The sequence below is a fragment of the Ciona intestinalis genome, chromosome 14 (genome assembly GCF_000224145.3).
Source record: "Ciona intestinalis chromosome 14, KH, whole genome shotgun sequence".
Taxonomy (NCBI): domain Eukaryota; kingdom Metazoa; phylum Chordata; class Ascidiacea; order Phlebobranchia; family Cionidae; genus Ciona; species Ciona intestinalis.
The window spans coordinates 4097041-4109282 of record NC_020179.2 but is presented as its reverse complement, the minus strand read 5'-3'; the positions used below and the strand labels follow the sequence as shown (position 1 = coordinate 4109282).

General features: G+C 34.8%; 3 protein-coding genes and 1 long non-coding RNA gene across 4 annotated transcripts; 1 reads left to right on the top strand and 3 right to left on the bottom strand.

Annotated features, from left to right (window-relative positions):
- Positions 1-2486: 2486 nt before the first annotated feature.
- Positions 2487-4307, top strand: LOC113474856. Its single transcript, XR_003396564.1, has 4 exons — positions 2487-2743; positions 2865-2964; positions 3108-3340; positions 4034-4307. It is a non-coding gene; the product is annotated as an uncharacterized LOC113474856 (long non-coding RNA).
- On the bottom strand, positions 2801-4754 carry LOC104266420. The gene is made up of 3 exons (XM_009862569.3): positions 4529-4754; positions 4009-4205; positions 2801-3600 (listed from the first exon to the last, which is right to left on the bottom strand). The coding sequence occupies exons 1-3, from the start codon at positions 4598-4600 to the stop codon at positions 3063-3065; spliced, it is 807 nt and encodes a 268-aa protein (XP_009860871.1). The 5' UTR covers positions 4601-4754; the 3' UTR covers positions 2801-3062.
- Positions 4755-5509: 755 nt separating this feature from the next.
- On the bottom strand, positions 5510-10800 carry LOC100182183. Its single transcript, XM_002125491.4, has 5 exons — positions 10707-10800; positions 7032-7166; positions 6761-6846; positions 6323-6442; positions 5510-6219 (listed from the first exon to the last, which is right to left on the bottom strand). The coding sequence occupies exons 2-5, from the start codon at positions 7098-7100 to the stop codon at positions 5535-5537; spliced, it is 960 nt and encodes a 319-aa protein (XP_002125527.1). The 5' UTR covers positions 7101-7166; positions 10707-10800; the 3' UTR covers positions 5510-5534.
- LOC100179849 lies at positions 8010-12231 on the bottom strand. Its single transcript, XM_002125530.4, has 5 exons — positions 11314-12231; positions 10685-10819; positions 10438-10523; positions 8799-8918; positions 8010-8682 (listed from the first exon to the last, which is right to left on the bottom strand). Exons 2-5 carry the CDS (start codon positions 10751-10753, stop codon positions 8010-8012), a joined length of 948 nt encoding a protein of 315 aa, XP_002125566.1. The 5' UTR covers positions 10754-10819; positions 11314-12231.
- Between the last annotated feature and the right edge of the window lie 11 nt (positions 12232-12242).

Genomic DNA, 12242 nt, shown 5'->3' with positions numbered 1-12242 from the left:
ATCTTACTAAGCCACCAGCACATTCTAACTAAACCGTCTAGTCATCTTGTGTTTTACTGTTTGCATGTTTTGTCTTCTCAACCACCATGAGATTCTCATTAACACGTTGACTGTCTTCTACCGAGCTCAAAACTTAGCCTTAGGCAGTTAAAAGCCAACGACCCGTAACTAGTTGTGAATGCACGCACCGTGTTAGGACGGAAACCCATTTGTACTTCATACATAAGTCAAAGTCTCGTATATAAGTTCTTATTTCCGCCAATATAAAACGATTTGTGCCATCACGCAATGCTGCCTTTTATACTTCGTAATACACATTACACAATACAATAAAACCACTCGAGTAGAACTACTCTGTCCATATTACCAATTAAAGGCGTCTGTCATACATTAACTAGCAAAATCATAACTCTACTGACGCGTTTGAGCAAGCGAATATACCTGTTTACATCTGTATGGCTTTAAAACGCGTTTACGACTGAATTACCTGAGTAAATTGACAAATTTGTAAGATCGAAACGCAACCGAGACAGATTCGATTTGACTGGCAGTCTTTATTCGCATTCGAGTTTCGTAAACAAAAGGCGCTCTCGAAGGTTTGGTTATGACGTCATAGTCGACTAAAGATCTTTATCGGAGACATCAAATTATAATCGAATGCAAAAGTTTATTGAATATTTTGCACAACTTAACCTGGGTTTTAGCTAGAATCAATCGGAAGCTGACGTTCAATAATAATTCAAATTTACCGAAACCGTATTTGGGCAGTTTGCACAACATTTTAAACCAACACAATAAATAGTAGGGTGGGGTAATATGGGATATGTTTTTATTCTCATTAATCGTCATATTTTGTAGTATATATAGAACACTTATGGAATTATATAACCGTATCCTGAAGACTCTGAAAGAACGTTGTTAATCGTTAAAAACAGGCAATTTAGCGGCTAACTGTATCCCATCTTACCCCACAGAACAATAAACTGTTTTTTATCTAAAATAATATACATTGTTGGCTCAGAAATCCTGTTAATCTAAAAAATTCAGTCTTGTGTCCAACTAAAGTATTTTTTGGTCCAATAGGCTATATATATAGTTCAGCTGTGGAATAATTTATCGGTTTACGACGACCCGGTATACTGTCTGCCACTTAGCGCTGTAGCGCTAACTCGTGTTACAAGATGAGGCACATATGGGCTAATCTCTTTCGTAGTTTAGACATCTCTGTTCCTTCTTGTCATTGCGCAACAGGGTGGATTCCAGGCATCAGTATCCTGATATATACCGGGTGCGTGATGGGTAAACATATAATTCCTATTTCCTACGTATTACAATAACACTGATCATATTATAGGCGTGAAAATGTTCTTTAATTGTATCTGATCGGATGCCCGCGCCCATATCTGTGTGTTGACACTTTCACGGGTGACTAGTTATGAATCTATCTATGGGTATAGTCCAATATTGCTAATGTTGGTTACAACAATAATGTGAAAAATATTGTAAAAGGCGGCTGCTTAGCACCTGCCGATTAGGCTTATACAGATACCATAAATTATCCATTTGTTGTTTTTACCATATGCGCTGCAAAGGCGTTTTACTAACGAAATATTTCGAAGCGTGGTAGTACGTGGTTGCTTCAAAGTATATAAGGTCAGATGTGGATATAAATGTATTTATGTTTAAAGCGAATGAAATACAAATAATGTATAGAGGTGATAATACTGTAGCGATTTAGTCTGCCTCGAGCACAGATTTTTATCATTTATAATTATCTAAATTTCACTATATGAATAAAGATTGCGTGGCGTGTAAAGTTGCCAGCTGGCGCAGCGCGGACGGGACTTAATCGTTGCCCTCTCACATATGACAATTGCACACAAACGCGTTGATTAGAAAACCGCATTGTTAGGACAACGCCGAGAGACTTTACTCTGTGACAATACTGAGCCTTGCTGTATAATGTTGGAACGGACCAAACCAAGTTTAAACCTTCCTCTTGTGTTAATGTTATTCTCGCATTTTGCATTCTCGCCTTAATATAAGCCCTGCCCTGTACTGCATGAGCAGGCAGTCGGAGTTAGTGTAGGAGTTGCCCCCTGCAATGCTTGCTGTTCTCACTGTTATCTGTGACGTCAATGTTGTAATGTCGAATAGACTGAGTTGTATCCTGGACTTGTCATGGAGTCGTTACTGTTCTGCTGAAGTCGGATCTCTGTGAGCGAGGTGCGGGTACAGAGCTCGGGACACGTGAGGGCAGCACGGCCCTGAGCCGAATATATATATATATATACGGCAGGTGACTTGAGGAACCACCTGCGCCGCACCTTTACGCCCACAATAATTAAACTGTAGTTGACAAGGGATCAACGTCTAGATAGCGTGTAATAATATACTACACGTGTAATAACATGTTTAACGTGTAATTTAACATGTATATATTTAGTATAATACCTTACAAAAGATTAAAAGCAAAGCGGCAGTCACCACAAAGTTTAATTAATCGTTTTAGCAAAAAAATGTATTTTACTCCCCAAATAATTTACACCAAAATAATATAGAAGTTTCTATAAAAAGGCGCGAAGCGTGGCCATGCGGTTTACTGCTAGACTACTGGAGCGAAAAGTGCAAAACATTGCTGGTTGTTTTTCCAAAGTTAAATCGTATTCACAGAAACTCACAGAAAATTGGACTAGTCAAAAAGTAAAACAGTAAAGTAAAAGTCACTTTCTAAAATAATAAAGTAGGTTATTAAATTTTGTTTTTTTTGGCCCAATTCATTGAAACTTTTTTGTTTTTGTGATAAAATACACTTGCGAATTTGTCAACCCAGGTTGTGGTAATAATGTGCAATTTAAACGCAGGTAGCACTAGCACATGAAACTGGGAAAGGCTTGCGACATCAGTATTTACATCAAAAGTAAACACAACCAACACTGATATGCTTTTCTACGACATTCATTTGTAAGTTTTGCTATATATTTAAAACACTAGTAAATTTTAATGCTTGTACTTGTATTTTTTCTGTTAGCAGACAGTTTCCAGTTTCTAATTTTTTTCTTCTAATTATCTGCAAAATGTTTAATAATTTTTTCTTTATCATTAAGCTCAAGGTTAACCGTTTCTCCTGCACGTTCTTCTCTTGCATCCTTGATGACATTATTGTTGCCTGAATCACTCAACAGATTGATTCCAGATTCTCTATCCCTGCTTGATTGTACGGTTCCAAGCTCTATTGATTCCCTTTGTTCGTTCTGACTCTTACACAGCTTTGGGACCTCGACTACTAATATTGGTAACAAAATAATAAATGCGACTATAACCCCAATCAACCACCAAGGTAAAGAACCATATTCCATAACATCTGGTGTTACTTGAGTGGTCTCTTCTATATTATTTGTTGCCTTTGTTGGTACTTGTGGTGATTCTGTGGTTCGTTGCACTTGAGTTGTTGATTTTTCTGTTTGCCCCGTTGTCTCATTTTCATGGAATGTTGCGGCTTCTACTTCTATTGCTGTATGGGTTGTGGTTGGTTGTACAACAAGTGTTGTACTTTCTGCTTTTTTCGATTTATTTTGTATGCCTTCTCCTTCACATTGGCTGTAGATTAAAAGAGATATAACAGCAAGTTCAGCCACTATTTACATGCAGTGATTAGTTCTTACTTGACTATTATGTCACTTTTACAATTCGTAATCAACCATGCAAAGCGTTTATCAAACTCCTATATCTTAAATAGTTTTAAAACACTGGGCCTTTTCATACTTTTTGGGAATAGTATAATACTAGCATTAGAGTCACTAAGTTTGTGTACACAGGTTGATAATGGATCCTGTGTAACCTTATAGGTGATGCACAGTGTACATCCCAATTTTATTGGATAGGGTATTTCAAATATCTTATACAGTTTCACATTAGTCTTGTAATTTGAAGAAACTACTCTTGCGCGATTCTTTATTCAAATAATTCTTTGTTACAATAAGAAAATGTTAATTTTAACTTACTTACCCTGTTTCTACTCCTTCATTGATAGCACAAAACTTGCAAAGATTTGTTCGAAGGTGGTGGTCTACACACGCAGTCAGGTTGGTGGGCAGACACATGTGTTGTTTCATTTTGTAAACTTCTGTTCTGCGACAATTATCTCTAATATATGTCCCATTTCGCTTTATCCACGCTTTGCCAAATGCATCAATGTTTTCACTCTAAAAAATTGATACTTTACTAAAATTCATATTGATACTTTACCTTTTCCTAAATTAAAGGTATTCTAAATAGTTGCAATTAACAAAACACTTAGATATTTATAGTGTTGTTCCATAGGTTGTTTGCAGTTATGTCATTTTATTATTTAATCGATGTCTTTCACACTTATTTATACGACATAAAACTTATTTTAAATTAATTACATAGGCAATCAAGTGTTTAATATATGTCCTCTAAATCCAACATACAAGTTTACTTCACTGCTTAACCAGGAGAGCAAATTACTTGTTGCTATACTTACAAAGCAATCATACACACTTACTTTAACCACTACCATTCCACATAGTAATGCTAGTATTGCAAACTTCATAACCATAAAATATGTGGTTTTCATGGTAAACAGGTGATGTATAGCCTACTCTATTCTTCTCGAGCCTTTAAAATTCAATACCGTGACACAGCGTTTTTAACGCAACCCATGACACCTCGGAACTCAGGTTTATAATATTTCTATAAAACATATAGATATACCAAGAAATAGTTTGCAATATAACTATTAAAAATTCATACAAAAATGTATTTATATTTTTAACATACCGCAAGCTAGCATTTATGTATTTAAAATTAAATTGTACAAACTTCTTCCTTTGTTGTGACGTGTCAAGTTATTTCGGCATCAACGGTTGTTTCATCCCTTAAATAGTAAACTTGACCTTTCTTCTGGTTGGGTGGAACCCAGTCGTGTGTTCACCAACCAACTATTGTTAACCAATGACTCCTGTTGTAACTTAAGCCTGCTACAGCAATACCTTAGCGTAAGCAATCTTATCCATGCAAAGTTAAATGTCAATATATTTTTAGAACACAAAAGTGGTTTTAAAACAAAAAAGTACACAAACAGTTTTTAACAGCTTTATTTTTTGGATGTTTTGTTATCTTTTAAACTTAATAATAATAATGGATTAACGTTCACCTAAATCTCAGATACAATGACGTGGCACGAGTAGCAACACACCCATATAGATTCTTTTAAAGTGCAGGCATTTCATTTAGTATTCTAATACTCTTAGTATCATTCACAGCCGATGAATACAGATTCAATCGGTTTATAAATAATTCCGTACGCGAGTCAATCAGTGTTGCACATTAACAAATTCTTATCACTTGACAGTGTTAGCATAAAACCAAAATAATACATTTCATACAAACTTTGCTCTTTGCCTCGTTTTTTTTTTATGAATTTAAGCTACTTTGTAACAGAGTAAATATCAAGTAATGCTAAATTCAAGTTTTTTTGTCCCGCCAACTTCTCAAACGTAAAATAAAAGTTATTGTCCTTGTCTGTCATTGCTTTTACGGATAAGGCTTTGAGCTTCCAACTGTCCTCGAGTTGTCTCTTCCACATCTGTGTTTCCATCTTGTCCACCACCATCACCCCTATTATTTTGTATAACCTGATACTCAGCTAAAGCTTTACAACCAAAAACAATTATAAGTGCCAGGAATCCCCCGGCAACCAACACTATAAGAACATATGTTGTTGTGGAATCGGAATCTTTATCAACTTTGCCATCGCATGTTCCTCCTTCATCATAACATTTATTCTTTCCTTTATCATCATCAGGTTCTATGAAGTTGTCATCTGGTTCTGTGAAATTATCAACCTCAGATTGGTTATTGGTTGGTGTTACAGTTTCAGGTGTTACACCATTAGGAGCTTCCTTTGGTTTATCTTTATTATTTGATCCATCATTTGGCGTTTTCACATTGGAGGGGTCTTCTTGTTGGTCTTCTTTTACAACTACTTTATTTGGGTCGTTTCTTACGATTTTATCATCATTTTCTGGTGTTTTATTTTCATTATTTTCTTTTGTTTTCTCTGTGTCATTATCGGGTATCTTTTCTTTGCCATCATCTGATGTTTCTTCTTCACCCTGTTCCTTACCATTCTTTTCATTCTCTTCTGGTGTTACGTCTTTTAATTTTGGAACAATATCCCCCGTGGTGCAGACTCTGTCAGAGATAAATATAACAGGATGCGTCATACATACAAATTTACATTCTTGATAATTAGTAAGCAATAATGCAATACAATCAAGTTCAAAACCCCTCTTACCCAGTTTGTTTACCATCAACTACTTCACAAGAAGCTTCATCACACGGTTCAGGGTTTTCGAACACGTGTCGATCCCAACAGGTGAAGAAGTTCAAACCCAAACATTCTCCCTCGCAGAACCTGGTATTATGAACAAAGTTCCAGAAGATTGTAGATAACGCATTATGGTGATTGTTTAATAACTTGCATAATATGTATGTCTTCTACCAGACACACATGGTGTATTCATACACCTCATTCTCACTGTCAAGTCACTTAAGGTAGTCAAACATAGAAAAATCAATGTGGCGCATGCACTATTGTTTGACTCTGCTTGTTTGTATAAACTGTTTAACAGCAGCTTAAAAGCTATTTTAGGCATAGACCTGGGTGTTCAAAACTATAATGTAACCACAGAAACCCCTATTGTTATTCCCATGATGCATCCATACATTGTACCTTTGTGTGTTGTTGCAGTAGCCGCACTCTCCAGTTCTCATCATGGCCATGGGCCCCTCAGAGATTTTACAACGAGTAATCCATTTCTATAAAAAACATGAACCATAAACATTACTTTTTATTATGTGCCAAACATACAGAGAAAGATTGTCTCTCCAATATAAAATATTATTTAAAATGATAGAAAACATGCAAATTAATAAATGTTAAACCTTACACAAAACGATGTAATGTACCAAGTAATTATATGTGATATAAAGTAGTTGCTAACCTTGTTGTCACATCTTTTACAGTTTCCAAGTGTGAAGAGAAACAGAATGAGTACAGCATAAACCTTCATTATTTTACTCTGCTCTTTGGGTGTTAATAGTCACCCGTGTGGAAAATACACATTGTTCTTTCCTAGGTAACTACTATTGAGTACTTTATTAATTTAAAGTAAAATAACCTTTCATTACAGAAAATATTTAATGTTATTTTAGCAATACCTATTTCTCAACATCAACTGTAAACTCTTAAGCCTTTGAAATAAAAAGTTTTTGGACCGCCCCCTATACACCTGGGGAATCCCCAGGGGTTCATAACTACTTGCGGCACCATGACTCGGCTAAGTTATTTCTGGATTCGTGATTGCATGGCCAAGTGAATTTAGTTTTCATGAGTCATAAAAACAAGAGAGATGTTAGTATGTTACAATATACATCTTCAAAGTAAAGCAAGTTAATATTTGTCTATTCCTAGTTGAGTTATGCATGAGTTATGCAAACATGAAAACTTCCTTTGTCTTTTGTACACATTAGATTTTTATAATTTCGACATCAAAGGTTTTCCTACATAGCAAACTTAACTTTTGTTCTGGTTGGGTGGAACTCAATGGTGTGTTCCTGTTCACCAACCAGTTATTGTTAACCAATAACTCCTGTTAAGTTTGAAGTAACTTAAGCCTGCTACAAGCTACAACAATTCCTTAGCGTAAGTAATCTTACCAATGCAGAGTTAACCAATCACTTGTTTGTGGATCATGTTATATATTTGTTCCCATGAAAAGTTCAAAAATTTTTTTTTTGACAGCAACAGTGTACCAATTAATACAAAGAGTTAAAACAGTGTAAATATAACAGTATGCAAAGATTAATTTTCTTTCTTGAGTTCTTTTTAGTCAACCTTTTTGAAGCGTACAACAAAAGAGTTTTTGAACAATACCGCCTTGATTATTTTGTTGAATAAGGCTTTTACTTTCTAACTGTCCTCAATTTGGCTCCCCTTCATGTCCATCCATATTTCCAGGTTCTCCTGGTCCATTCCTTTCTTCATGTCCTCCCATTTGTGCTTGTCCTTTTTCCATTTGTTCTTGCCCTTCATTCAATTGTGGTTGCTCTTCTTCCCTTTCATTTTGCACAAACTCATATTGAGCTTCCCTTGGATTACCCACATTACATACTGCTATTAGCGCCACCACACTAACAACTAAAACAATGACTGAAACTACAAGATCAAAACTTGTAGATTTGGAATCTTTATCATCTGTGCCATCACATGTACCTCCTTCATTATTACATTTATTCTTTCCTTTATCATCAGCAGGTTCTATGAAATTATCAGCCTTAGATTGGTTATTGGTTGGTGTTACAGTTTCAGGTGTTACGCCATTAGCAGCTTCCTTTTGTTTGTCTTTATTATTTGATCCATCATTTGGCATTTCCACATTGGAGATATCTTCATGTTGGTCTTTATTTACAACTTCTTTATTTGGGTCGTTGGTTGCGCTTTTATCATCAATATCTGGTGTTTTATTTTCATCATGTTCCTTTGGTTTCTCTGTGTTTTTATCTGGTATCTTTTCTTTGCCATCTTCTGATGGTTCTTCTTCGCCCTGTTCCTTACTATTATTTTTTGAAACAACATCTCGCATGGTGCAGACTCTGTCAGAGATAAATATTATTCAATTATACTGTACCATGCGTCATACATACAAATTTACATTCTTGATAATTAGTAAGCAATAATGCGATACAATCAAGTTCAAAACCCCTCTTACCCAGTTCGTTTACCATCAACTACTTCACAATAAGCTTCATCACACCGATCAGGGTTTTCGAACACGTGTCGATCCCAGCAGGTGAAGAAGTTCAAACCCAAACATTCTCCCTCGCAGAACCTGGTATTATGAACAAAGTTCCAGGAGATTGTAGATAACGCATTATGGTGATTGTTTAATAATTTGCATAACACTTCTTATACACCAGACACACATGGTGTATTTATACATGTCGTGCTCACTGGCGAGTTATAACATGGGTGTCTTCCTACACACCAGCTACACATGGTGTTTTCATACGCTTTATTGCCACAGTCAAGTTGTAACATAAAGGTGTCTTATACAACAGACACATATGCTGTACTCATACACCTCATGCCCACTGTCAAGTCACTCATAGTTGTCAAACATAGAAAACCTCATTGGTTAATATATTGTTTAACTCTGCTTGTTTGTATAGTAGGGTGGGGGGAGATGGGACACTTTGTCAGACAAGGCTTTTTTTAATTTTCTTTTTATGGACCCCCATTTAATGATAATCAGGAAAATAAGGTTACAGAATTATTTGACAGTATTATCACGACTTTATAAAACGCCCGTCAAAACTGATTACTGTTTTTAAATATTAAAAAATATGTAAAATAGAAACAGTATACTTTAAACGGGTAAAAAAATGTGAAATAGTAAGGTGCCATTTTTTTAATGCTCGCTAAATCATGGTAAAGCCAATGAATCTTTTAGTTTGCGTGTGCGAACGATTAAACTAGTTTCATAGCTTCATAAAACAACCTTGAATATTTCGTACCGTTTGACTTTGTCTCATAAAACTAGTTTTAGTTTTGTAAAAAGACACTGGTATATAAGCATGAAGAAAATAGGAAGAGTCAATATGACTTTAATTTGAGATAAAAACGACAAAAAAATATCGGTTTAACCTTATATATGTGAAGTTTACATGGCAAAAAAACTAGCAGAGCAGGTTAATTTCGGTAGGTTAACTACAAGTTGCAGAATACTGGTAATGTAAATATATTTTAATTTAGAGTCCCATCTTCCACCTCATTGTAGTTTTGTATGTTTTCATTGTCAAAATTTGAAAGATTTGCTTTTAATTTTGTAATTTATACCTACGGAGAATTTCAACTATAAGATACTGATATAATGAAAAGATAATATTTTGAAAATATATTTAAAATTTGGTCATTTGCAGTTGGCGATAATTTATAGGAAGTGGCTTGTACCAAAAAAACTAGTAGTAATAAAAACAGAGTAGTAATACCCAATTTGTAGCAAAAATAAAAACTTTATCAGCAGTTATTATTAATTTTCTGTTATTACAAGTTCATATACATTTGTAGGATACAATATTTATCCATTGATGTTCGAACAATACCCATTGTCGTTACCAATTCAAAGTTCCAGAAGATTGTAGATACCATTCTCACTGTCAAGTCACTTAAGGTAGTCAAACATAGAAAAATCAATGTGGCGCATGCAGTATTGTTTGACTCTGCTTGTTTGTATAAACTCTTTAACAGCAGCTTAAAAGCTATTTTAGGCATAGACCTGGGTGTTCAAAACTATAATGTAACCACAGAAACCCCTATTGTTATTCCCATGATGCATCCATACATTGTACCTTTGTGTGTTGTTGCAGAAGTCACAATCTCCTGTTTTCATCATGGCCATGGGCCCCTCAGAGTTTTTACAAGGAGTAATCCATTTCTATAAAAAGCATAAATAAAAAAAATTGTTTTAATTTAATGACAAACATACAGGGGGATGGGTTGCCTTTTAAAAAAAGCATAATTGCAAATTAATAAAGTTATAACCTTGGACAAAATTATGTACTTAGTATTTTTATGTGATATAAAGTAGTTGCTAACCTCGTTGTCACATCTTTTACAGTTTCCAAGTGTGAAGAGAAACAGAATGAGTACAGCATAAACTTTCATTATTTTACTCTGCTCTTTGGGTGTTAATAGTCACTTGTGTGGAAAATACAGCTTATTTTTTTCTAGGTAACTACTATTGAGTGCTTTGTTAATTGTCTTAAGAATCTTTTATTAGACACTTACAAACTTAAGCCAAACCATAACAGAAACTGTAACATTGAGAATAAACATATTGCTTTTAGACTGGGCAGGTTACCCCTATTCCCTTGGGGAATCCCCAGGTCTTCTCAGATGTTCACTCTACCGTAACTTAGCGCTTGTGAGACAAAGAAAGCTTTAAACTTAAAACAAATACCAATGTAAGATTACCCAACTTGATAAAAGATTGCGTCATCTCGTGACTTGTTCAATTGAAGTCACGAGTCATAGAAATCAGTTGTGATGTCATAATATGTTCTTTTTAAATATAATTTCATCATGGTTTTATAAAATAAAAAGTTAACCTAATAGTTTTTATGTCTTTTTTGATCAATTGTTCAACATTTTGCACATGCAAGGTATTCATTACATAAGTGTTCATTTTGTTAAACACAACTCAACAGTTTCTGAATATGTTTCAGCCCACCGCACGCTGAGAATGTGTTTGCACTCAACGGGTACAGCATGCTTGAATGGTGAAATCAATCTGATTGTTGCACAAAGCTTCTACACAAAGGGTTTTAACCGTGACTGTGAACATATGTGTTATGCTAGAAAGGCCTTTTACTAAAAAACGCGTGTCGCTGGTGTTTGAACTAGTTTGGTGCTTCTGTTATTTAATTCCCAACTTGAACCAAATCATTTTGTCTAAATAATGGCTGTAGAATTATAATTGCTTTGTGCTCTTTATTTAAAAACTGCCATTTTAATGTTGTATCTATATAAATGTTGCAATCTATACCTTTGAAATGAAGCATTGATATACTGTGGTTCAGTGTTTAAATAAAATTGAAAGAAATTTTGTCTCGGTATGTTGTATTTTCTTGTAGTGTTAAATTTTGTTGACAAACAGTTGTGTTTATGTAATATTATGTTGCTTTGTATATATAGGCAGAAATCAGCGAAGAGTATTTACATTTTGCAGCTGATGCATACACAAAGATGTATAACAACATATTTCTCTGTAATTTGTGGCAATATGTTATAAATGAAATTGTGTTAGAAAGCATGCCATTTAAATTGAGCTTCCACTATTACTACTTGTATAGAGTGAACTTAAAGGTTTTTCCTAATTTTGATTTTACTTTAACTAAATAATTTTTTTTAACTGAAGCCTTGGAAGTGGTGAGAACTTGGCCATGTTTTATACATATTGAAACATTTTAAAGTGTCAGACCAACATGTGATAACCTGTATGTCAATTACGATTTGCTTAGAAAACGATTTGGCTGAATGAATGAATGAATGTAACTTACTTTATCCTCGCGTGGCCGGAAAACGACAGTCGTTATCACACGGGTTTAACACCTCGTGCCAGCTTAGGAGTTACCATGTATGTTACTTTGTGGGT

Excerpts from the sequence above, each read along its gene's own strand:
- LOC104266420 (XM_009862569.3), bottom strand. The coding sequence starts at position 4,600 with ATGAAAACCACATATTTTATGGTTATGAAGTTTGCAATACTAGCATTA. Across the intron at positions 4,206-4,528 it reads GTGGAATGGTAGTGGTTAAA|AGTGAAAACATTGATGCATT; the intron begins GTAAGTGTGTAT and ends TCAATTTTTTAG. Across the intron at positions 3,601-4,008 it reads AATGAAGGAGTAGAAACAGG|CCAATGTGAAGGAGAAGGCA; the intron begins GTAAGTAAGTTA and ends TTTAATCTACAG.
- LOC100182183 (XM_002125491.4), bottom strand. The coding sequence starts at position 7,100 with ATGAAGGTTTATGCTGTACTCATTCTGTTTCTCTTCACACTTGGAAAC. Across the intron at positions 6,443-6,760 it reads TACTGCAACAACACACAAAG|GTTCTGCGAGGGAGAATGTT; the intron begins GTACAATGTATG and ends TCATAATACCAG. Across the intron at positions 6,220-6,322 it reads GTTGATGGTAAACAAACTGG|AGTCTGCACCACGGGGGATA; the intron begins GTAAGAGGGGTT and ends TATCTCTGACAG.
- LOC100179849 (XM_002125530.4), bottom strand. The coding sequence starts at position 10,753 with ATGAAAGTTTATGCTGTACTCATTCTGTTTCTCTTCACACTTGGAAAC. Across the intron at positions 8,919-10,437 it reads TTCTGCAACAACACACAAAG|GTTCTGCGAGGGAGAATGTT; the intron begins GTACAATGTATG and ends TCATAATACCAG. Across the intron at positions 8,683-8,798 it reads GTTGATGGTAAACGAACTGG|AGTCTGCACCATGCGAGATG; the intron begins GTAAGAGGGGTT and ends TATCTCTGACAG.